The 22,998-nt window shown below is 39.4% G+C and overlaps 1 protein-coding gene across 10 annotated transcripts in view; it reads left to right on the top strand.

Moving 5' to 3' along the window:
* Positions 1-22,998, top strand: part of LOC131220882 (probable LRR receptor-like serine/threonine-protein kinase At1g56140) — a 101,443-nt gene that overhangs the window by 21,150 nt on the left and 57,295 nt on the right. For 5 of the 10 annotated variants that reach the window (XM_058215762.1, XM_058215759.1, XM_058215755.1 and 2 more), the window contains 9 exons: positions 7,340-7,411; positions 9,249-9,320; positions 14,220-14,291; positions 14,401-14,472; positions 16,443-16,514; positions 16,616-16,687; positions 16,798-16,869; positions 17,737-17,808; positions 17,972-18,037. In XM_058215762.1, the coding sequence (XP_058071745.1) occupies positions 7,340-7,411; positions 9,249-9,320; positions 14,220-14,291; positions 14,401-14,472; positions 16,443-16,514; positions 16,616-16,687; positions 16,798-16,869; positions 17,737-17,808; positions 17,972-18,037 (642 nt within the window). The remainder of the gene's footprint in view (positions 1-7,339; positions 7,412-9,248; positions 9,321-14,219; positions 14,292-14,400; positions 14,473-16,442; positions 16,515-16,615; positions 16,688-16,797; positions 16,870-17,736; positions 17,809-17,971; positions 18,038-22,998) is intronic. The other 5 variants (XM_058215758.1, XM_058215757.1, XM_058215761.1 and 2 more) reach the window with 5 other exon arrangements.

Here is a 22,998-nt window from a genome sequence, read left to right as displayed (position 1 = left end):
ACATATTTGCGCCCATGGTAAAGCAAGTATATATCATATTCATATCGGCGTTGGTTGCCCATTACAATCTTGAGCTGGAACAGATGGATGTGAAGATTGCTTTCTTGCATAGGGAATTAAAAGAGCAGATTTATATGAAACAACCACAGTGTTTCAAAATACGAATAGAGAACAAAGTTTGAAGGTTGATGAGGTTGTTGTACAACCTAAAACAGTCGCCTAAGTAGTGGTACTAGAAATTTGATTCTTTCATTGTGAGTAAGGTTTACCAGGAGTGAGTACAATTATTGTGTCTATTACAAAACACTAAGTGATGAGAAGTTTATTATCTCGGTAATATATGTTGATGACATGCTTGTCGCTAGTCATAATATATCTGCTATCAACATACTGAAGACTCAACTATTAGGGACATTTGAAATGAAAGATCTAGAGGTTGTAAAGAGGATTCTCGACATTGACATACACAGAAATAGGAAGAGAAGCAAGTTTTGGTTATCTTAGGCGGAATACCTTGAGAATGTATTAGTGAAGTATGAGATGGACAAGGCAAAGCCGCTTAATATTCCCCACGTGATTCATTTTAGGCTTTCTTTAAAACAGTGTCTTAACACAAATGAAGAAAAGTAAGTTATGTCTTATGTGCTTTATTTGAATGTGGTTGACAGCTTGACGTATTCGATGGTCTATACAAGACTGGATATTTCACATGTGATGGGTGTTGTTAATAGATACATATCTAAATCTAGTAAGCAATACTTGGAGACAGTAAAATAACTACTTCAATTACACGACAACCCCCAATTTATTGCCTACATGTTTTAAAAAATGACTACTTTAATATATTTGAGGTATGCATGACTGCGTCTTGACATTTAAAAAATCAGGAGACGAGTTAGTAGGCTACATGAATTCAGATTGTATGGGCAATGTGGATAATAGAAGGTCGACTTCTAGTTACTCGTTTGTGTTAACGGGTGGAGTGATCAGTTTGATGTTGAAGCTTCAGTCTGTGGTGACACTTTCCACAACCGAAGCTTAATATATAGCAGTGACAAAAACATTCAAAAAAGATATTTGATTGAGAGGAATAATGAATTAGCTTAGGCTTCAAGAGAAGGTAATGTCAGTTGATTGTGATAACAAAAGTGCTATAAATTTGGCAAAGAACTTTGTTTATCACTCACGCACTAAACATATTGTTGTGCGTCATCATTTTATCTGATAGGTGCTTGAGGAAGGAGGCATGACTCTTGAGAAGATATACATAAGCATGAATCCGGATGACATACTTACGAAGGTGGTTCCTATAGAGAAGTTCAAATTCTATGCAATTTATCTGGGGTTGACGAAGGCTTAATGTGGACGAAGTGTGCATGAAAAGCGACGATGAATCTATGATGGAAGGCAATTAGAGATGGTGATGGAAAATGAGTAATGGAGAATGAAGAATGAAGATTGAAGGCATGTTGAAGATTGTTGTCAATATCTTCGTAAGGGGCCATTCTTCTAAGATTCAAGCCACCTATCGAAACATCCACATTTTCAATCTTTGATTTTTCTCGTAATAGTTTTCACTATATACAACATATCTTCTTCATTTAATAAAAAATCCTAACAAACTTATGTTAGTCGTCAAAATTATTCCCATTAAATTTCTCTCATTTCAAAAGATTGGCCACAAGTGATTTGGACACCATTTTTTGTCACTACATTAGGTAAGAGCGGGTCCCATATTAGTCAATCCATATCTGAGATAATTTATTTTAATTTTATTTATGTGCAATCATCGTTAGTGATCCAATAGTTGGCATCACTAAAATAAATTAATATGTAGGCAATAAAGACATTATTAGTTCGGCATAAAAGTTATCCAATTAGGCGTATTAGTAGCAATCAAAGTTGAAAAGACAATTAAGAAATTCCTTCATGACAATAGTCAGGTGACACCTATGGTAAATTATTAGCATTATATGCCATATCTAAAAGCTTGTGTAGTGCACAATAAATTTATGTGTTTTATGATGTGTAAGTGTTACGTCACCACGGGCCATGCACAATGGCACACACATGTTACATCGATTAAAAATGCATTTGCCTATGTGTATTCTGTGTAGTGTGACATATGCGGAAAATTTTCAAAAACCATTTTACTATTTCCTTATGTTGAAATCACACTGATCACTTTTTTATTCCACTATTGGGCGGTAGCGAAGAAACATGATACATTACATTTGTGTTATTACTATTATGGATCAAGCAATATAATTAATACACAATCGAATTAGGGAACCTGAACATGAAAATCGACCACCCACTCAAATCAACTACATAAAAGGAACATTGGCCAATTCACTTACCTAATCTGGCGATGACAATGGTATATTGATACAAGTGACCTTCACCAAGCACGAGAGTAGGCCCTCTTTGCATTTGTATGTGCATACATACCCCTCACCCTCTCCCCCACCCTTAAATAAAGAAAGGGAGAGGCAGTGGAGACAGGTAGTGGGTCAAGGGTGCCCTACCTGCTACCACTTGTGAGTTAGGCCCCGTTAAGGGTTTCCCCACCCAACACGTGTCGGCACACATGTGCATCTTGCACACTTCTAACAACTCAATCAATTACAGAAGGGATAACAGTAACTCCACCTCTAAGATACAAGGAGTCTAACCATTTTGCACTTGAGAAAATGTGCCCTTCAACTTGTAAACTTAATGATGGCACCCACCAAACACAAAAGAGTTAAATATGCTCAAACATAGAAGATTTAATAATTATGTTTTGTGTAACCATATATCTACGATAGGTAGAAAAGGTTACTTAAAATAGGAAAATGAGAGAGAGAGAGAGAGAGAGAGAGAGAGAGAGAGAGAGAGAGAGAGAAGCTTGTAATCTCTTAGTGTTTTAAAATGCTTTATGAGTTGAGCAATCGTATTCTCTTCCAGATGCTTATTGGTGGCTTTTCATGTAATTAAGAAATTAGCACCATACCCATTTAAATATGTTTGACAACATTCAAATAATTCTCAAACACCAGGGGATGTACTCTCCAACACGAATAAGATCGGACAGTTCATATTGCACCCATTCGGATCTCACATGATTAGATGGTCGAGACCATAAACAATCTATCTCATGAAGAAATCCATGATATCATACGTGGTCGATCGGAGAGGCAAATCCAATGGTTGATCTTCTTAGATTGCCCTTGGGCTCAAGCACACTCTCGATCAATCACGACCAATGAACCCTGGAGGCTAATCCGATGATTGATCTCATAGACGTGCCTCAAATGCCAACACACATGCGAGGTTGGAAAGAACTGTAGGCACATGCACGAGAACAAATCCCAAGAGGAAATATCTTTTATATTCCTACTTAACATTTGATTTGGGGCTAGACATTTTCATATTCAGGTATGCAAAACAATAGTCACGAAATACAAGATTGTCTTTATATTAATTATGGTGATCATATAATCTTAAACTCCAACGTGCCCCTGAGTGAGAAGACATGAGATTAAGATATCTTGAACTTTCTTTTCTTGTACCTCGGTCTTCCACACCTCACACCCTTTTAGAAACACTTTAATTGGACTTAGGTTTTTTATGTAATTTAGGTGAAGAGATCAAGACTTGCATTCATAAAAGAGAGGGCAAAAGTACTTCAACGCATTATAACTACTCATCTAAGAGTCTCCGCACCATAAGAATTCATGTCTCTACAAGGGACCACGTTTCACTAAAATAATCTAGAATCCATGTCTATCTACAGTACTTTCGATACACAACAAAGTCCAAGCATACCACCCCTTATCTAAATCAATCATAACTTCTATTGGAGTCCATCGGTATGCTCAATCCAAATATCTAACGGTAAATAGATTTGATCTATTTGAACCATTGATCAGATAAGACCCACCTAATAGAAATCTTACATTCTCCAACTTAGGCCATGATGAATAATTCTAAAACAAATTTTTTAAGCATTTTATGAAACATGCTTAAAAACTCTTGACAGTACCGAATATATTATAAAATCATTATTGTTAGATGATATGAGCAATGCTTATCAAATCTATCCATCAAGAGCACTAATATTAAATCAGTATTTACTAGAATGTTAATGTGTTGGTAAGGACCAATATTCACTAGAAAGTTAGTGGGTTAGTAGCAATAAAGTAAATGGGACTAGAGTTAAGTGGAGAGCATAAAAGGCAGGAAATTAAATAGGAATAGTATTCACTAAAGAGTAGAAAAGTAACTAGGACTAATGTACACTGGAAAGCAGAAAAGTAAAGGCGCAAAAAATAAAAAATCTAAAATAATAATAATTGTAAAATCCCATATGTTTCGAATCAGGCCTTGTTTAGTGGCTAGAGGTCCCTAGTGGAATTGCCAATTTTGTGAATGCTCCTGTGTGAGCACAGTGCCCTTTTACTTTCAGTCAGTTACACAGTTGGGGTGTGGAACTGACTCAGGTATGAAAGTTTGATTTGGAGTTTCCATTAACCAAATGAAGCTTGGAATCTACGACTGACTATAAATCGTAAAATTGCTTACAAGTTAAGGAATGAAGAGATTTCCCAATTCAAATGACTCCTACGGTTCGATTATGACTGTAGATTCTAGGTAAGGGCCGCAGTGATGTACGGTCTCTACTTTTTTTAGGATTTTATGGATTTTAGTGTATTTCAACATAATTTTACATGTCTATATCTAGTTGTGATTCACATAACCCATAAGGATTAGGTATGCAAAGTACAATAAATTATCAAGCCTTATTTCATGGAACCAATATTTTAAATATCGATGATATTGGTTGATATATCCCACGATATATCTTGTATGTCACCCGTGTGATACGAAACACACATGTTCAATCTAATGAGCATTTTCAATTTTGATCTTTTTTTTTTTTATTAAAATTATGTTAAATCAATGTCAAATGGTTATAAATCCATTGGTTCTTCATGTTTTGTATGAAAATCATGGAGTTGGAGTTGGTTCTTTATGTTCTCCATTTTTTTTTATGAAAATTTATTTCAATCAGTTGTCAAGTGAGACTAATTTTGAAGTATTTAATGAAACGATCATCACGTATACTCTAATTTCAAAATTTGAGTGTAGGTGGTCCGATTTGGAGAAATTTGGGAAAAATTCAAAATTTATCCAATTTCTCCCAAATTGTTTGCAATGTTGCACTCCAAACATGAAATCAAGCATGTATGAGGGTTGATTTATTGATATGTTAAGTCATTGTCAATTTTTGAAAAATAAAAATTAATATGAAAGATTTATTAAAATATTAATCTTAAAAAAAATAAAATTCCTTCAACCAATTGTCAATTGAGACCAATTTCAAAGTAGTTAGGAGTATTTGATGAAACGATCATCAAATACACATTCAATTTGAATATAATTACATTAGTTTATTCAAACAATGCATAACAAATGAAAACTATTATGTGTACTTCTTTTTTGCAATGTTATGATTTAAAAGTGTATTAAGGTCTTTTTTTAACAATCCATGAAGTTTTATTAAAAAATTCAACCATTTTCCCAATGTTTGCTCATGTTTCCCAAAAAAGGAGATAAATTACTCATTACAAGTGATATATCCCGCATGATAACTAATACGTATTTGTGTCTTAAGGATGCAATACGTAACGCAATACCGATATTTCAAACATCGCATGGAACCAAGTGGCTCCAGGTAGGCAAAATTAAATAAAATGCAGTAATTGAAATGAAATGCAATCCTATCCTTCCCTTGCAGAGACTTTAGGTAGGCAAATAAAGTAAAAGAAGGCAGAGAAGAATAATAAAAAAAATAAAATAAAGATAGTTATTATTAATGTGATTCGGATGTGTGAAATGACATATAATTTGGGTTATTTGAGAGGTGCGTAAGAAAAGGGGAGATAGTTATTATTATTATTATTTTTAAATAAAATTACAAAAGATATAGTTGGATATCCTTGATTCTAACTCTACTCTTCACTTCACTGGCTTCTTTAGCAGGCTATTCCTAGGATCGACCTCTTGAGTGAAGCAACACCTTAGCATGTCAGAAATCTTCCGGTTGCATCGGACGTATGGTTGACCCTACATTCTCTCATTGATTTTCTTCGCCCTTTCTCCATTCTTTCTATCTCTAGACCCCCTAGAATGGGAGTTGCTACATGCATAGGATTTATAGACCTCAACCATTGGCTCGTGGACGATCGATGGTGACGTTTCCACCTTCCATCAATGATTATGCTTATGTATACTTATGTAGGGATTAGGTGGCAAAAATGAGCTGCATGAGTTGTCAGATTACCATTAGCTGATGATGTGACACCCATTTATGATATTGCTTTAGTAGGAGTAAGGCAACACTTCCATTCAATAAAAATGAGCCACATGGATTGTCAGCTCACCACAAGCCTTGGTTTTATTTTGTTGATCAGGTCCGTTGTTTGTTTCTGGGAGATACCGGGGACCCTTTTTACTTGACTTGTTTGCATTTTCAATGCTTTGTGGGTTGATTAGAGACAACTTTATCAAAATAAGGTGTAAGTAATGTTTCTAGAGAGTCTGGATAATTGGCTAGGATATGATTGGTTAGGTTCCAAATTTGTTAATTAAGATCGTTGTTTGTTTCTAGGATTTGATCAGTTTACATTTTCAATAGTGCCTAGGTTGCCCAAAGAGTTTAATTAAAGCCTGGCTGAAGCTAGGGTAGTTCAATCTCATTTCGAACGGGGTGTCTACCTAGGGATAAAACTCATATAGGATAAAATTAAGAAAAATAAAAAGAAACATCATTTTCAAGTAAGCTAAGACCACTTAGGTTTCCATATTTATGGAAATACCATTGAATCGATTTAATGAGCTGATAAAATGCTTTACTTTAAAAAAAACTACCAACATTACTTACCTGACTTTTACTTAAGGTTAATGGATCATCAAAACTATCCCTCTTGTTATCACTGTTGTGGCTGGGCAATAGTCCGTTAGTTATGCTAAATGGATAATTATCATATGTCGATGTGGAGTTGTGAACAAATGAATATGGATGGTTGAAAGTATAACTTTCAATTGCTAATGTTCTACTCCACAAAATGGTTATGATCTACTTTTGGTGTAATTATCGAGTCCTTCCTTTCAGTGGTAGTGTGACACCCCAAAATATAAACGATTCCAATCATCAAACCATCTCTCTATGTGGGACCCATGATGAAGGTGCCCAAATTAATGCAAGTAATGGAATGAAGTTGTTTCTAATTCATTGCTTGTTGTGAATCTTGTGATCTATGTCATTAACATCATATTGATCTTGTTTTTTCAGGAGTGTTAGTACCAATTTGTTGTCTGGAAGCATCCCAAAGGAACTTGGAAATCTTAGAAATCTAACCAATTTGTAAGATATCGTTTATTTCTTAATGCAAATACATGATTAATTTAGTCATTTAACTTTTAATTAATTAAAGTTTTATGTTAGCTGTGATAATTGTAAGGAGTTGTTCATTGGTCTAGTGTAATCATTGACACTAATTTTTAGTGCAAGTAGTTGGAAGTGGATTGGCTGGTGTACCACACACCACCAACCAGGTTAGTGTGTTGATGTCACCAAGTTCTGTGGGTCCCATCATGAGGTATGTGTTACATCCAAACTGTCCATCCATTTGGCAAGCTTGTTGTAAGGCTTGAACCAAAAAATAGGACAGATCCAAAGATCAAGTGGACCACAATTATGACCTTATTAATGATTGAATGGAAAATAAATGTTATGGTGGGCCCCACGAATGTTTTAACAATGAGAATCATTGTCCCACTGCATGCTATTTGTGGTGTGGTCCACTTGAGCTTTGGATATGATTAATTTCTAGGATCATGCTTTAAAATGATCTCGCCAAATGGATGAACGGTGTGGATATAATAAATACATCATTGTGGGGTCACATAACTTTGATCTCCTTTGAACCGTTCATATAACCCGGAGCTCAAGGAGCGTCAGCGTTCGTCTTCACACGACACGTACCCACACCAGTTAGGTCGGTGGTGTGTGGTACACCAGCCAAGTAGTTGTTATAACCATCTGATCATGATCGAAAGAGGAAACAGATTGGCTACTCCCCAACTACCAGCCAATGGTTGGTGGTCGGTATTTTGTGGGCCCCACCATGATGTATGTATTTCATCCATGCCATCCATCTATTTTTCTAGATAATTTGATCATATGAGACCAAAAATGAGGTAAATCCCAATCTCAAGTGGACCACATTATAGGAAACAATGTTGAATGAACGTTGACCATTAGAAACTTTTTTGGGGCCATAAAAGTTTTGGATCAAGCTGATATTTGTTTTTTCCCTTCATCTGGGTCTGTATGACCTAATCAACAGGTTGGATGTCAAATAAACAATACAGTGGGCCTTAGGAGGATTGTAATGGTGGATATCCAATCACTATTGTTTTACAGTGGTGTGGTCCACCTGAGATTTATATCCCTCTTATTTTTTGGATGAAGCCCTAAAATGATTTGTAAAAATGGATGAAAAACATACATCATGGTGGGGCTCATAGAGCACCGACCACCAACCACTGGGCTTGTGGCAGGGGGAGTAGCCAATCCATTTCCCTTACATGTCACACACGCATGTGAGGGTTGCCACTCTAGACCTAACAATGTGGCACCCAACAACTTGCCAATCATAATAATCATACCGTTGTTTAGTTTGCACTTGCTAAACCATCACTTCAATAGTAAGTGATTGCATTGGAATTTGTTTTCCTAGTGTTGCAACTCAAGATCGTTAATATGTGTGGTTCCTTTGAGCCCACATGTGGAGATGGTCCAATGGTTGGACCTCCATCTTCTCAATGCGATTATAAATGAGCTATGGTGGTGTAGCCATCTTTCAAAAATGAAATTGACCATTGATTTTTGGAGTTGATCGCGAGCTGTGAAAAATGCTCTTTTCATTATTCTAAATTCATCAACATGTATGTTGTGTCTGGTTTTGGAATGCGACTCAGTTCCAGATCAAAACTAAGTTGGTATGTCTGGAATGAGTCAAAGCCTAAAAACAGGCCACTTACGATACCTGAAGTGCACCGTAGTTGAGCCGACCCAAAGGAGTTAACTTAGCTTCATGTGATAGTTAAAACCATCGAGATTACATGATGTTTTTTAGTCATTTGACTTTGCATTTACCTTCTTCATTAAATTATTCTGATTTTCCATTCTTTTGCAGGCAATTGGGTACCAATTCTTTCAGTGGCTCACTCCCTCAAGAGATGGGGACTTTGGTAAATCTGAAAGTCATGTAAGTTCTTAATCATATCTTTAATCTATTGTATAACACAACCCATCTACATGAGCAAGATCCCAATCCATATATACATCGGGTGGGCCCTGTGTGGATAACTTGAAAAAAAAAGAAGGTTGGTCAACCCATCGGGTGTGTTGGGAAGCTATGGAAGTAAACTCCGAATTTGAATCAAACACATGAAAGATGAACATAACAAAGCATGCATGAGTACACATGATTTTATGTGGAAAAACCCTTGTGGGAAAAAAAAAAAACCACAGCACAAAGCGACAACAAATCCACTATAAAAAATGAATTATAAGATATGGATCTTACTTATAGATGTGAAACCCTTCAGAAAACCCTATCCTACCTTTTAAACCCTCTTAGAAATGTTTTGACTCCCTTTACGATGCCCTAATCATGCATTATACCCATCTTTATAATATGACAACCAGAATAGGAAACAATATACGCAATTATGCAAAACTGCGCTTGTCATCAATCTAAGCATCAATCAATCGACATTGATCGAGCTTCATTGAACTATGCTCAAACTTGTTTACAAGAATTTTCTGAATTATGTCGATTGGTCGAGCCGAGAGTTTGATCTAGCAAATTTGTTTAAAAGTGTCTAGAGACCAATCTTATAAAATTTGAGGCTCACTTGATTAAACTAGTCGATCGATCGAGACCCTTATTCATGTACAAATTGAAGACATCAAATAACATTCTCCACCATGGCTTCAATCATCATAAATCACAACTCCAAGCCCCATCTCTAATCATTTTCATCGTAGCTTCACCGTTGCCGTCGCCTTTTGTGAATACTCCGTCTTCATCAAACGTTTGCCATACCTAGAGAAGTCAAACAAAATTTGAACTTCTTTGGAAGAATCACCTTTATAAGCATATTCGTTGAATCCACGCTCATGTGGATTTTCTCGAGATTAACATCGCCTTCTTCAAGCACCTGTTGGATAAAATGATGACGAACATCAATATATTTAGTTCTATAATGGTAAACCAGATTCTTCTCCAAATTGATCACCCTTTTGCTATCACAATTAACCAGCATGGCCTCTTGCTGAATATTTAACTCATGCATCATTTCACGCAACCAAGCATATTACTTAAAAGCCTCTGTCACTGTCATAAACTTATCTTCGGTTGTGGAAAGAGCAACCACAAACTAAAACTTTGACATCCAATTGATCTCTCTACCCACTAGTATAAATGAGTAACTGACCATTGACCTTTTGTTGTCCATATTCCCTATATAATCAATATCCACATAACGTGGTGTCAGCCAGAGTGAATTGGTGGATCGCGAGTTTGTAGCGCCCGGCCAGGACCCATGCTTGCTTGCCCCCTGCCAGCCTCGCCCCTCTTGTATCCTCTATTTCACCTATTTCCCAAAACCCCCTTCATGTGCCTTTGATAGTTAATTGGACGAACCCAATGGAGGGTTGGATTAAAGTTAATGTGGATAGGTCAGCGAGAGGGAATCCAAGGAGATCAGGCGGAGGCGGGATTTGTGGGGGTGCTTCAAGTAATTTTATCTTTGCTTTTTCAGCAGCGTATGGCGAGGGATCGAACAACTTCGCTAAGCTACGAGCCATTCATGATGGTCTAGCCCTCAGTCTGCAAAGAGGCTTCTCCAATATTGTAGTGGAATCGGATTCTAGGCTAGTTATTGATGTGCTGAATGGGGTTTTTACAACTGGCTGGAGTTGGGGCTATTAGATTCATAGAATCTCCAGGCTCCAATCTAGGGGGTAGATAAAATTTGAGCACATATTCAGGGAAGGCAACTCCCCTGCCGACGCGTTGGCTCGCATGGGTAGTGGCACCCAATCCTCCTCTTTCTATGTCCACCTTAGTGATCTCCCTCAACAGGTTAGAAAGCTGCTTTTCTTAGATAGAGTAGGGCTTAAGGCGATCAGGGAAGCATGAGGGTTTGTTCCCCTTTGCTGGTATAATTTTGTATAGTGTTTTTTTGAGGTTTCCCATAAGATAGGCTTCCCTCGGTGATTCTGGTACGGGGGTAGTCCGAAAAATTGTATATGTTCGTTGATGATTTAATATATGGAAGCCTTCCTTCAAAAAAAATATATCCACATAATGTACTAGATTTCTCTCTAATTTTTGAATGTCAACAGGTAGTCTGATGTACCTCGAGATATCAAAGTAACCATTTGACTGCCTCCCAATGTTGCTTGTTGGGGTTTAACATATATCTGCTCAGAACACTGACTGCATGTGAAATACCCAGTCTTGTAGAGACCATGGCATACATTAAGCTGTCAACTGTTCTTGAGTAGGGCACACGAGATATAAAATGCTTTTCTTCATTTGTAATGGGACATTACCCTGAAGAAAGCCGAAAATGAGCAATATAGGGTGTGATAACTGGTTTGGCCTTGTCCATCCAAAGCTTCACCAACACCTTCCTAATGTTTTCTGCCTAAGACAATTGTAACTTGCTCATTTTCCTATCTTTGTGTATATATATATCAATGCTAAGAATCTTCCTTACAGCCCCAGAACTTTCATTTTGAATATCTTTGATAATTGAGTATTCGATATATTGATCTTAGATATATGCTTTTGTTAGCAATATGCGTGTCATCAATATATAAACCATTAAGATAAACACCCCATCATTCAGTGCCTTAAAGTAAATACAATGATCATATTCACTTCTGGTAAACCGCCGACTCACCATAAAAGAATCAAATCTTTTATACCATTGCTTAGGCGATGATTGTTTTAGGCTGTGCAATGACCTTATCAACTTGCAAATCTTATTATTTGTTCATTGCTCTTTAAACCCCTTTGGTTGTGTCATGTATATATGTTCTTCTAGTTCCCCATGTAGGAAAGCAGTTTTCCCAACCATTTGTTTTAATTTCAAATTGTATTGGGCAACCAACATCAACATAAATCTAATAGATACCTGCTTAACAATTGGCGTAAAGATCTTACTGAAGTCGTTGTCTTCTTTCTGAGCAGACCCATTTGTAATCAATCTTGCCTTTAGCTATTCCATTTCTTTTTAAAAATTCACTTACAACCGATCACTTTACACTCAACGGGGAGCTCCATCAGCTCCCACGTCTCATTCTTGTACAAAGTGTCCATCTCATCTTGCATCACCCATCCACTTCTTAGCATCTGGATGATCCAGTGCTTCTTGAAAGGTAGACAAATCTCCCTTATTGTCATATCTCTAATTCAATCTTGAATCATAACGTATAGCTTTGATACCACTTATTGGGATGCCGGGGTAGAAAACTTCAAATTCAAATCAAACACATGAAAGATAAATGTAATAAAGCATGCACAAGTACACATGGTTTTATGTGAAAAACCCTTGCGGGAAAAAACCACGGCACAAAGCGACGACAAATCCACTATGAAAAATGTATTACAAGAGATGGATCTTACTTACAAATGCAAAACCCTTCAAAAAAAACCTAGCTTCCCTTTTAAACACATGTAGAAATGTTTTAGCTCCCTTCATGATGTCTTTAATCCTGCGTTATACCCATGTTTATATTATAGTAATCGAAATAAGAAACAATTCGTGCAATCACGCAAAACTGCGCACATTATCAATCTAAGTATGGATAAATCAACACTGATTGAGCACACGTTCAATTAATCGAGCTCCCATGTTCGATCAATCAAACATGCTCAAAATCGTCCAGAGAATTTAGACGATTTTTCTGAATTATGTCGATCGGTTGAGTCGAGAGTTCGATCAATCTAACTTGTCCAAAAGTGTCCAGAGATCAATCTTATAAAATTCGGGGCTCACTCGATCAATCGATCAGACTGGTCAATTGATCAAGACCCCTGTTTCATGTACAGATTGAAGATATCAGACAACAAGGTGGTCCGCAATGTGCAACGTTAAGGGACTGCTAAAGAAAGTTATTTTAGCAATGTAATTGTTCAATACATATTGGGTTTTCACTCATGCTTCACACGTTCACACGTGTACAAGATTGGGTACAATCAATTCAAACAAGGCTAAAGCTAATTTAAAAACATAATTTAGATTCACAAATAGGAAGAAGAAGAAGAAGTTAGAAGGAGAAGACCTTCTACACTTTGAATCTTTTACCACAACTCTTTCTCAAGAGTTTCAGCTTCCAAAGATTGGTCACCCCATCTTCTCAAAGGAGGGTCTAAGCCTTAGGCATAAGATCCTATGGGTCTCCATATATAGAGTTCCAAATAGGAATTACCTCGTATGCTTTCTCACTTAATACACATGTTTTATTTATTTATTTATTAAACAAAAGAAAATTTTTATTCAAAACTATACATCACATATTACATGTGGACAGCCCCTAGCCTCAAAAATACCAGGGCCCGCCTATCATATACCCGAAAACAAAGCAAACGGTAAACCGAAAGGTAGGCCATCAGCCCTTTCGAATGCTCCGCAGGTCCACACTGTTGAGGAAGAGGGCCCCTCAGATGCCCCGAGGAAGCTTCGACGCTTCACGGAAGAGCCTGACCATCAACATGGAACTGTGTATATCTAAATGATCACAATCAAATCAGATCTTAATGATCTAACAGTCAGGCCGACCAACCACTGAAAATTGATTCCATAAATGATCAATTAGCTAGTTTAAGCTACCTTCTTGAAGTTCACTGGATGTGAAGCAAATGTACCATACGAAACAAATGGACTATGAACCAAGATTACCATTGGTGGGTCCAACTGTTTGATGACCATAGTACTCTGATCTGATGGGGGTAGCAGGTCAACGATACACTAATAATCTGTTATATACTATTGACTATCATGTGTTTTTATTTTTCCCTGTCATGCAACCACTGTTTGCCTCTTGGGTGATCAATTTCCCACCATTTTGTTGATGTAAACTTCAACAGTAACATGCACAGTATTGGTGTGAGTGGTCCAATTCCTTCAACATTTGCCAATCTAGTAAACTTGGAGAGACTGTAAGTCCTTTTTCTTTTCCTCTTGATTTCCTTCCAAGCAATGAAATTATCGTCAACCTGAATGTTTTTTTTTTTTTTTTTTATATTGTAAAGTACGCTGTGATTTCAGGTGGGCTTTTGATAATGAGCTCAATGGCACGATACCTGACTTCATGGGGAATTGGACCAAGATTAAAATTTTGTAAGCTAATATAATAAGATTTGCTCTTTTTCTTTCCTGAATTAAATCCTTTCTTATTTATTGGTTAGGGTTATAATCAAACGGTTATATATTGGGCCTGAAAGTTAAGACGAAGCAGAAAGTTCGGCCTTGCGCTGGACCGTGGCTCAGGCTGGGCCTCCATAAAGAACGTTGTCAGACCTGGGTCTGGGATTGGCTAGTTTACTTGTCAGATCTAAAATTCAATCCCGAAGCCACCAACCATGATTTTAAAATTTGTTTTGGATTGGGAGTCATCCAGAGAATTGAAACTAGTATAACTCGCCCTGACTAGTTCTGACTCGTTTTGATTTCTGAGAGTGATTCTCCCAATGACTATGACTTGTATTTTTCTCCACTAATGCTAAGCTGAAGTTGACTAGATATTAAATAGTATTTAGAACCATGCAACAGGCAGCCCTATTGATGCAGCTAGATCGTGCCAGCGTTTTATATCAGTAGTACCCGGTGGGACCTACTCCAGATCATCTGCAATTAGTGTCTTACTTGAAGCACATCTCGGTATAAGTTGATGCAAGACCAATGCATGGACCAACTATTATGTGAGATCAATTAGCAAAATTAAGATAACTAACAAAAAAAACCCAAACCTTGACATAATCATCACATATACCATGAAAACTAAAAGAACATCATGCATAATCCTATCCTAGGTGTTGAGAAACTCAAAGGGTCAAGGGGTGGCAGTTTGGTCACATGTGTGGCTAGATTGGATAGGTTTATGTCTTTTAGGGCTTGGATTATTGATGGATATGTGAAGGTGAGATTTAAAAGAAGAAGAAGATTTAGGCTGGAAGAATTGAAGAACTTGAAGAAAATACCTTGATGGAGGGAAGAGAGATAATAATGTGGGGATAGATAGAGACCTTGCACCTCTGTTGATGAATATTAGCCTTGCGCTAATCTCCCTTTCGAATCACATGGAAGTATCTTCAAATCTCATGAAAATGGAAGAAGAAAAAAAGATCATTTTTTTTTCCCACAAAACCTAATAACGGAGAGAGTTACATGCCCAACATATTTTTATACCTCCAACAAATTTCACTAATTACAAAAAACACCGTCTTATGAAATTTTAATAAAAATGACCATAGTCTAAAGAGAATCTATTAAATCACTCATAAAGGTAGACAAACATAAAATAATCAAAACTAAATCCTAAAAGATGATAAAATCTAAAAAATTGGTGTAGACGATCCACAATCAATGGCCCAGTCATGTGATCCATGCGATCCAACAACCCGATCATCACGTCCCTCCAATCCAATGGTCTAGATCACTCTTATATAGCAGCCCATATACATTTTCCTAGTGTGGTGTCTTCCAGATTGCTCGCACGTGCACATGAGGTCTTCAATATGATCATGGGTAGTCGCTTAGCCACAGGGAAATCGGTGTAACCCGCCTCCTCCTCTGAAATGTACGCAAAGGTGTACATAAAGTGATGTCGTCACAAGTCCCTTGTAATTATTTTAGTTTTATACAATCAATAGATTCTTATCTCATTAGGATGGAAAGAGGTAGTAGGATTAAAACTCTATAAATGGGTGTAATCTCTAGATTGTTAGAGTTGATTTTGAATGAATTTTGATGTTAATGGAAGGTTGATCTCTTCTTCCTGAAATTCTAGCAATGTCGTCGCGCCATTGTTGATGGGTTGTGTCATGTAGACCCTTGCTGAGTTGCTCTTGGGTCCGCCAATAACTATGCCTTGACCATCTGTTATCCCCATTGGTATCACTGGTGCAAACGTTGCCATGCTGATTTGTTGGTGTTTTCCGTCACCCTGCCGCTGCCCTCACCTGTCGTCATTTCAACCAGAACGGACCATGTCACCTATAAATCAGGCTCATCACTGACCCATTTAGTTTTCCTTGATAACGTTGATTCATTGTTTGCTTGAGAATTTTAACTTGAGAATGCTTATGTAGGAAACTGGATGGAAATGCTTTCCAAGGTCCAATACCTTCCAGTCTTTCCAGTTTAGAATCTCTAACTGATTTGTAAGAATGTGTTTCTTCCAAGGTCCATACCTTTCAGTCTTTCCAGTTTTCCTCGATAACTTATTGAATTTGTTTAAATTGACTATTGAATGATCGCATAGGCAAATTGGTGAAATAACGAGCAGAAGTTCATCTTTGGCATTTATCAAGGGAATGAGGAACTTAACCACTTTGTAAGTAACCACGATACCTATATATGTATTAATGCTAATTTTCTAATTTATCTTTGTTGTTCTTGTTTTTGGGATATAATCGAAATAATTTTTTATTTTTTTTTTTGGAGAATCGTGAGAAACAGTAAGATTTCAGATAGAATTCCATTCGACATTGGAGAGTACCGATCATTACAGCATCTGTAAGTTGTTCACATCACAATCTCCTGTTTGAGCAAGGGTTGGGCCTAGGGCTGTCAATGGGCCTAGCCTAAATGGCTAGTGATGGTTTCCCAAACAGGATTTATAGTAGTCGTGTTGAGCTTTCTAGATATATAACAGGGTTAATGGTTCTAGACAATGCAGGAGTGGGCATGTTAAGAAGGAAAACTCGTAAAAAGATGAAGGGCTGAGTCTCATTCTTATGGCTGTTGTCTTATCTTCCGCTTCTTTCTTTTTAGCTTGTGGGTTGGGTTTTGTACAGGAGTCATATGATAGGCAAAGCCCCGGCTTTTTTGTGGATTCTCTCCCGAATGTCTGTAGTCTGTTCATTCAGCAATAAATAATTTCTTTCCAAAAAAACAAAAAAGGGCTGTCAATGGGCAGGCTGGGCTGGGCTTAATGCTACTTAATCTCAACCTAAAAATCACTAGGCTCACACAAAACCAGACCTTGTCCAAATAATAATGATAGCAACAACAACAACAACCACCTGCCAAGGCCAAAAGCCCACGGGCTGGCCCGACCCATTGATGGCCCTAGTTGGGTCATACTTCGATCAGCACAGCCCACCTTGTTTATTTTTTCTGGCATGAATTATAGGCCTAAGCCTGCTCATGAAAGCCACAAATAAGCCTGGGTATTGGCTGATGCTGGGCACAACAGAAAATGTTATAATATATGGGTGTCGGCCGGCTTCTTTATTCTTTGGGCCTGCCAACAGGTCTACGCTGAGGACTAGACCGCCACCCTAAAAATGAGGTCCAGTCCATTTTGGGCCCAAATGCCTCGAAGAGGTACATGAGTCATTTTTACTGTTATTACATTAATATTTTATTTTATTTTTTTAGGGATTTGAGCTTTAACAATTTAACTGGTGAAATTCCAAGCTCGCTCTTCAATATGAATTCCCTTTCTTCCTTGTAAGAGTCAAACATCTTCTATACTAAGCTGCTTTCGTGTTGATCCTAGTATTTCTCCTTTCAATTTTCCTTCTTTCTCATTCTCATATTATGAAATATAACAACTTTTAAATGTTATTTGATGTTTGCATTTTCTTTTGTTTTTGGTTGTCTCAATTGGCAGGTTTCTCGGAAACAATAGCCTGTTTGGTAACCTTCCTTCTGGTAAAAGCTCGTTGCTCCAGAACATGTAAGTTTTTTTTTTTTGTTTTTTTAAGAAAGGTGGGAGCACACTGGCACTCCCCCTTAAACTCTGTTGATTAAAAGGGACTTACATAGACTTCGGGCGGGCATCACAAAAATGTCGATGCCTCACTTATCACATACCCCAAAAAAGAAACTATCCCTCCCTCAGGTAGCCCAAGCCTACTCTATCCTGAAATAGTAGGCCCCTAGTGATACAGGGGAGAGAAGCCTGAGTATCGAAAAATCTACTGGTCTGAGTTGAACTACCCCTTCGAGTTAGGTCGTCTGCTACTGCATTCGCTTCCCTAGGGGTATGGGTGAAGGAAATCTCTAATACTCCTAGCAATGCCCTGACCCTAGCATTCCAGTAGCACATGGACCATGCAGGATTCAAGTTCTTGGAGAGAATCATCACGAGTGATTTTGAGTCGCTCGCCACTTCTACCTTGGAGAACCCCAAATCAGCACACCTCACTATGCCCTTATAGATCACCCTAAACTCGGCCCAGGTATTGGAGCTAGTGCCATACATAGCCCGAAGAGAAGGCGAAGACAAAATTGCCCTCATTATCTCTTCCAACACCGCCACCCCCCACCACCCCCCCCCAGGGGCCCAGGTTTCCAAGAGTAGAGCCATCAACGTTAATTTTGATCCAATCCCTTTGTGGCCTTATCCATTTAACTACTCGCGAGTTTTTCCGTTTTAAGGCCGCCCCATCGATACCCAAATCTGTGAGGATGGTAGCCAAAGATCGTTTTAACACTTTTGGGAGGGGTAGGGATGACCCGATCCTTGCGATCCAACGGTGGACCTTGTCTATCACTTCGGATGCACAGAACAGGGAGCTGTTGAAGCGCACAATATTTATTGACAACCAGATCTCCCAGAAGATGAACATGGGAGTGAGGCCACGCAAGATATGAAGGTGGTCAGCACGGGCAGCAGACGCCCACCACATGGTTGCTTTACCAACTGCTGAATGTTGGGCAACCAAGGGGACCTTGAAGATGGGCTGAAAGTGGTCTCACACCTTTTTAGTTGATGCGCCAGTAGAGAAAAGATTCATTGTTGGACTGAAGAGGGGGAGGGTAGCAGTCACATCTAGAGGCCAGTTGAACTCCTCTTGATTGAGTTCTATCATCAACTGGGACTGCTCTATGGATTATCTTCCAAGTGAGGAGTGAGATTTTCAGCGGGATCATGGGATGCGAAACCCATTTGCCCACATATTCTTGTCTCCTGTTGACCTAATAATCTCCCAAGCTGATTTGACCTAGAATTTGCAGGAAGACGAGTGCACCCAAACACGTTTGTCCTCCTCTGGAGAGGTGCAGATCCCCTCATCTAAAATGAGGTCCACGACCACTTGAGGAAGGAGGAGACGAGCTCTATGTGGGTCAAGCCAGTTGTAAGGGCCAATGTGGTCACGAACAAGATGGGCCTGCGCAGGGGGAGGCTGCAGATTCCATTCAGAGAGAGGCCCTAGCCCTAACCAAGTATCGTCCCAGAAACTTAGATCGCCCTGACCAATAATCCAGCGGGACCTGGCGGTAATATAAGGGAAATGACTGCAAATCCGCTTCCATAGGGGTGATGCATGGAGAGACTTGTACCACCAGTTGCACCGAGATCATTCGGGTATTCGGCCTTGACAAAGCTCGCCCAATAGCTATTGTTGCCCCTGCATAAAACTGTTTAGGCCAATTTCATTTTGAAGGCTTTTATAACATAGCAATGGCTTTTGATCCCTAGGCTACCCTTATCCTTAGGACGCGCAATATGCTTCCATTTCAGCCAATGACAGCGTCTGCGATCCCCCTCCCAGCCCCAAAAGAAGTTTGTGCAAGTTCTTTCCAGATCCCCTAGAAGAGTTGAGGGGATCTCAGTTACTGCCATTACATGGACAGGAATGCTATTCAAGATGTGGTTGATGAGAGTCAAGCAGCCTGCTTGGAAAAATCTTGTCCTTCCACCTTGATATTGAGTTGAACCTCCTCTACCAGTGACTAGAAGTAGCTCCTTTTAGATCTTCCTTTGTAGATTGGGAAACTAAGATAGGTGAACGGAGCTACACCCTGGTTAAAATCAAGAGTTCTCTGGGCTAACGTAATTCGGGATTCTGCTTGAGAAGTTGAGAGGATGAAGAAACTTTTTTGGGTGTTGATCTTCTGGTGAGAAGTGATTTGATATTGTTCGAGGAAAGAGGCGATTTGAGCTAGCATATGCCTCCCACCATTGGCCAGCAGCAGCGTGTCATCAACGAACAATTAGTGGGAGATGAGAGGACAGTTTCTTCGAGTGGGGAAAGGGAGGCAGGAACCGCTGTTAAGGAGGTGTTGGAAACCTTTGCTGAGAACTTTAGACGCAAGAATAAAAAGCCCCAGTGATATAGGGTTGCCTTGCTGTAGACCTCTAGATGAATGGAAAAACCTACATGGTTCTCCATTGATTAGAATCGAAAACTAGGAATTACCCCAGCATTTCTCTACCATTCTTATCCAGTTCGCCTAAAAAACGAAGCAACAAAGGACTGCCTTGAGGAACTCCCAGTCCAATCTGTTATAAACCTTCTCCATGTCTAGCTTTATGAGAATATTCCCTCCTCTAGCTTTCTCGTCGATGTCCCTAAAGACCTCTTGCGTGAGCGCACAATTCTCTGCTATGGATCTCCCTTGAACAAAGGCCCCTTGTTCAGCAGAGACAATTTTGGGGAGGATCCTACTTAGTCTATCTGCAAACACCTTGGAAAATATTTTATAAATACAATTACACAGACTGATAGGGCGAAAATCAGAAAACTTATTCAGAGACAGGGTTTTGGGGATCAGGTGATGAGCATCGAAATAAATGCCCTTGGGAGGGCTCCCCCTTTGAATAGGGAAAGAGTTGCTTAGAAGATATCCTAGCCATTGGTATCCCAACATCCTTGGAAAAAAGCCCCTGTAAAGCCATCCGGACCCGGAGCTTCGTCTCGGGAAAGGCCCCTAACTGTCACGAGGACCTCGTCGATGGAGGGCTCCTACATCAAGGCCACATTATCTTCATCTGAGATAGCATAAGCGATGGTGTTAAGAATATCATCCTGCTGACTGGTGGGATCGGCAATCATGAGAGAAGAGAAGAAGTCAATGGCGACTTTCTTGATTGAATCCTGGTCAGCAGCCACTGAACCATCTTCCAGATGAATATTATGGATGGTCGATCTCCTAGCCTGATCTGACGCCACATTGTGGAAGAACTTGGTATTCTTGTCACCCTCTTTTAGCCAATGGCTTCTAGATTTTTACTTCCAGTAGATTTCCTCAATAATTCCAACTGCGCCAGCTTCTCGTTGGCCAAATTTAGATTTTGAAGGTTTGCCTGGGTGGTCGAGTATTGAGCTACATCCTCTGTTGTAGCCAGCTCCACTTCAGCCTTGTTAATGTTCTGGAAGATGTTCCCAAAGATGTCCCTATTCCAGGCTCTTAAAGCCACCATGACATTCTTCAGCTTGCTTTGGAGTATAATCATTAGATCTCCCGCAATATCAGACTTCCAGGTGTCCTTGACCAACTCCTGGAAAGAAGCATGACCAAACCACATTCGTTGAAACCTGAATGGTTTCGGAAATGGTTTGGGCTTAGCCGGAAAGAATAAAAGAAGGGGAGCGTGATCAGAGTTCAGCCTGGCCAAGTGATGGACCTGAAAGAAAGGAAAAACCCCTAGCCAAGAGTTGTTGCTGCAGACTCTGTTCAACCTTGCCCAACCTCTCGCCTGACCATTCTGATTATTACACCATGTGAACTTCTTTCCAGCGAAGCCAACGTCAATCAATCCTACCTTGTTAAGCCCTTCTATGAATTCGAAAGCGCTTCTTGCATCAAACGGACCTGTGCCTCTACGCTTAGCTACAGAGAGAACATTATTGAAGTCTCCCACAACTACCCAAGGCAATGTGGAACCCGTTGCCAACGTGGCCAGTTGGTCCCAAAGAGACCTGCGCAGGGTTCTCGAACACTTAGCATAGACAAAAGAAGCAAGAGACAGAGCAGGGCTACCTGGTGGAGTAATGTTGGAACAATAATTGGTTTTCTATTCTTATCAACGGGGAGGCCAAAGGATTCTTCAAATCCTCGCGTGGCTTGAGACAGGGAGACCTGCTCTTGCCAAGCCTTTTCGTCCTTATTAAAGAAGTATTTAGTAGGGGTATCAAAGCCATTTTCAATCGCGGCCTATGTCAGCCCCCCCCCCCCCCTCATCTCTCATCTTCTTTACGCGGACGACACCATTCCGTTCCTAAATGGGAGTGCTCCCTCTCTGTCAACTATGAACTCCTTTTTGGGAGCATATCAGGAAGTGTCGGGCCATAAGATTAATTATAACAAGAGTTCCCTCTATTGCTCAGCCAAACTTTCTCCCACTAGGGTAAGAACAATTGAGAGCATGTTGAAGATAGCCAAGGGGCTGGCGAGATCCCTATACCTGAGAGTACCCATCTCTAGAGGGAGAGTTTTTAGGGGCATTTTCGAGCCATTATTGGACAAAATGGCAGCCAGGGTCAGCGGTTGGAAAGCAAGGATTCTTTCTCAGGCCGGTCGAGTCACCTTAATCAAGCATGTGTTGAGTAGCATTCCTGTTCATGCCATGTCAGCCACTCCCCTACCCCTTCAGGTTTTGACAGACATGGAGAAGTGCTTTGCCAACTTCTTCTGGGGGTGAGCTAACGGTAAAAGGAAAACCCACTGGACCGCCTAGAAGAAGGTTGCAATTCCCAAATCGGAAGGCGGGTTGGGTATTAGAAAACTTAAAGATGTGATGAAAGCTTTCAGGCTTAAGATGGTTTGGGACATGAGATTTAGTAACAAGAGTGGCTTGTGGGCTTCCTTTGTGTCAGCTAAATATGGTCTTTCCAGCGCTTCCCCTAGTGGCTTCTCGAGTAGGGTCGTGTTGGCAGTGGCTTCCCCTCTCTGGAAGAGCATTCTCAG

Source organism: Magnolia sinica, chromosome 12, assembly GCF_029962835.1.
Source record: "Magnolia sinica isolate HGM2019 chromosome 12, MsV1, whole genome shotgun sequence".
In the NCBI taxonomy this organism is placed as follows: Eukaryota; Viridiplantae; Streptophyta; class Magnoliopsida; order Magnoliales; family Magnoliaceae; genus Magnolia; species Magnolia sinica.
Note: the sequence above shows the minus strand (reverse complement) of the source record. Positions and strands in the feature narration are given on the sequence as shown.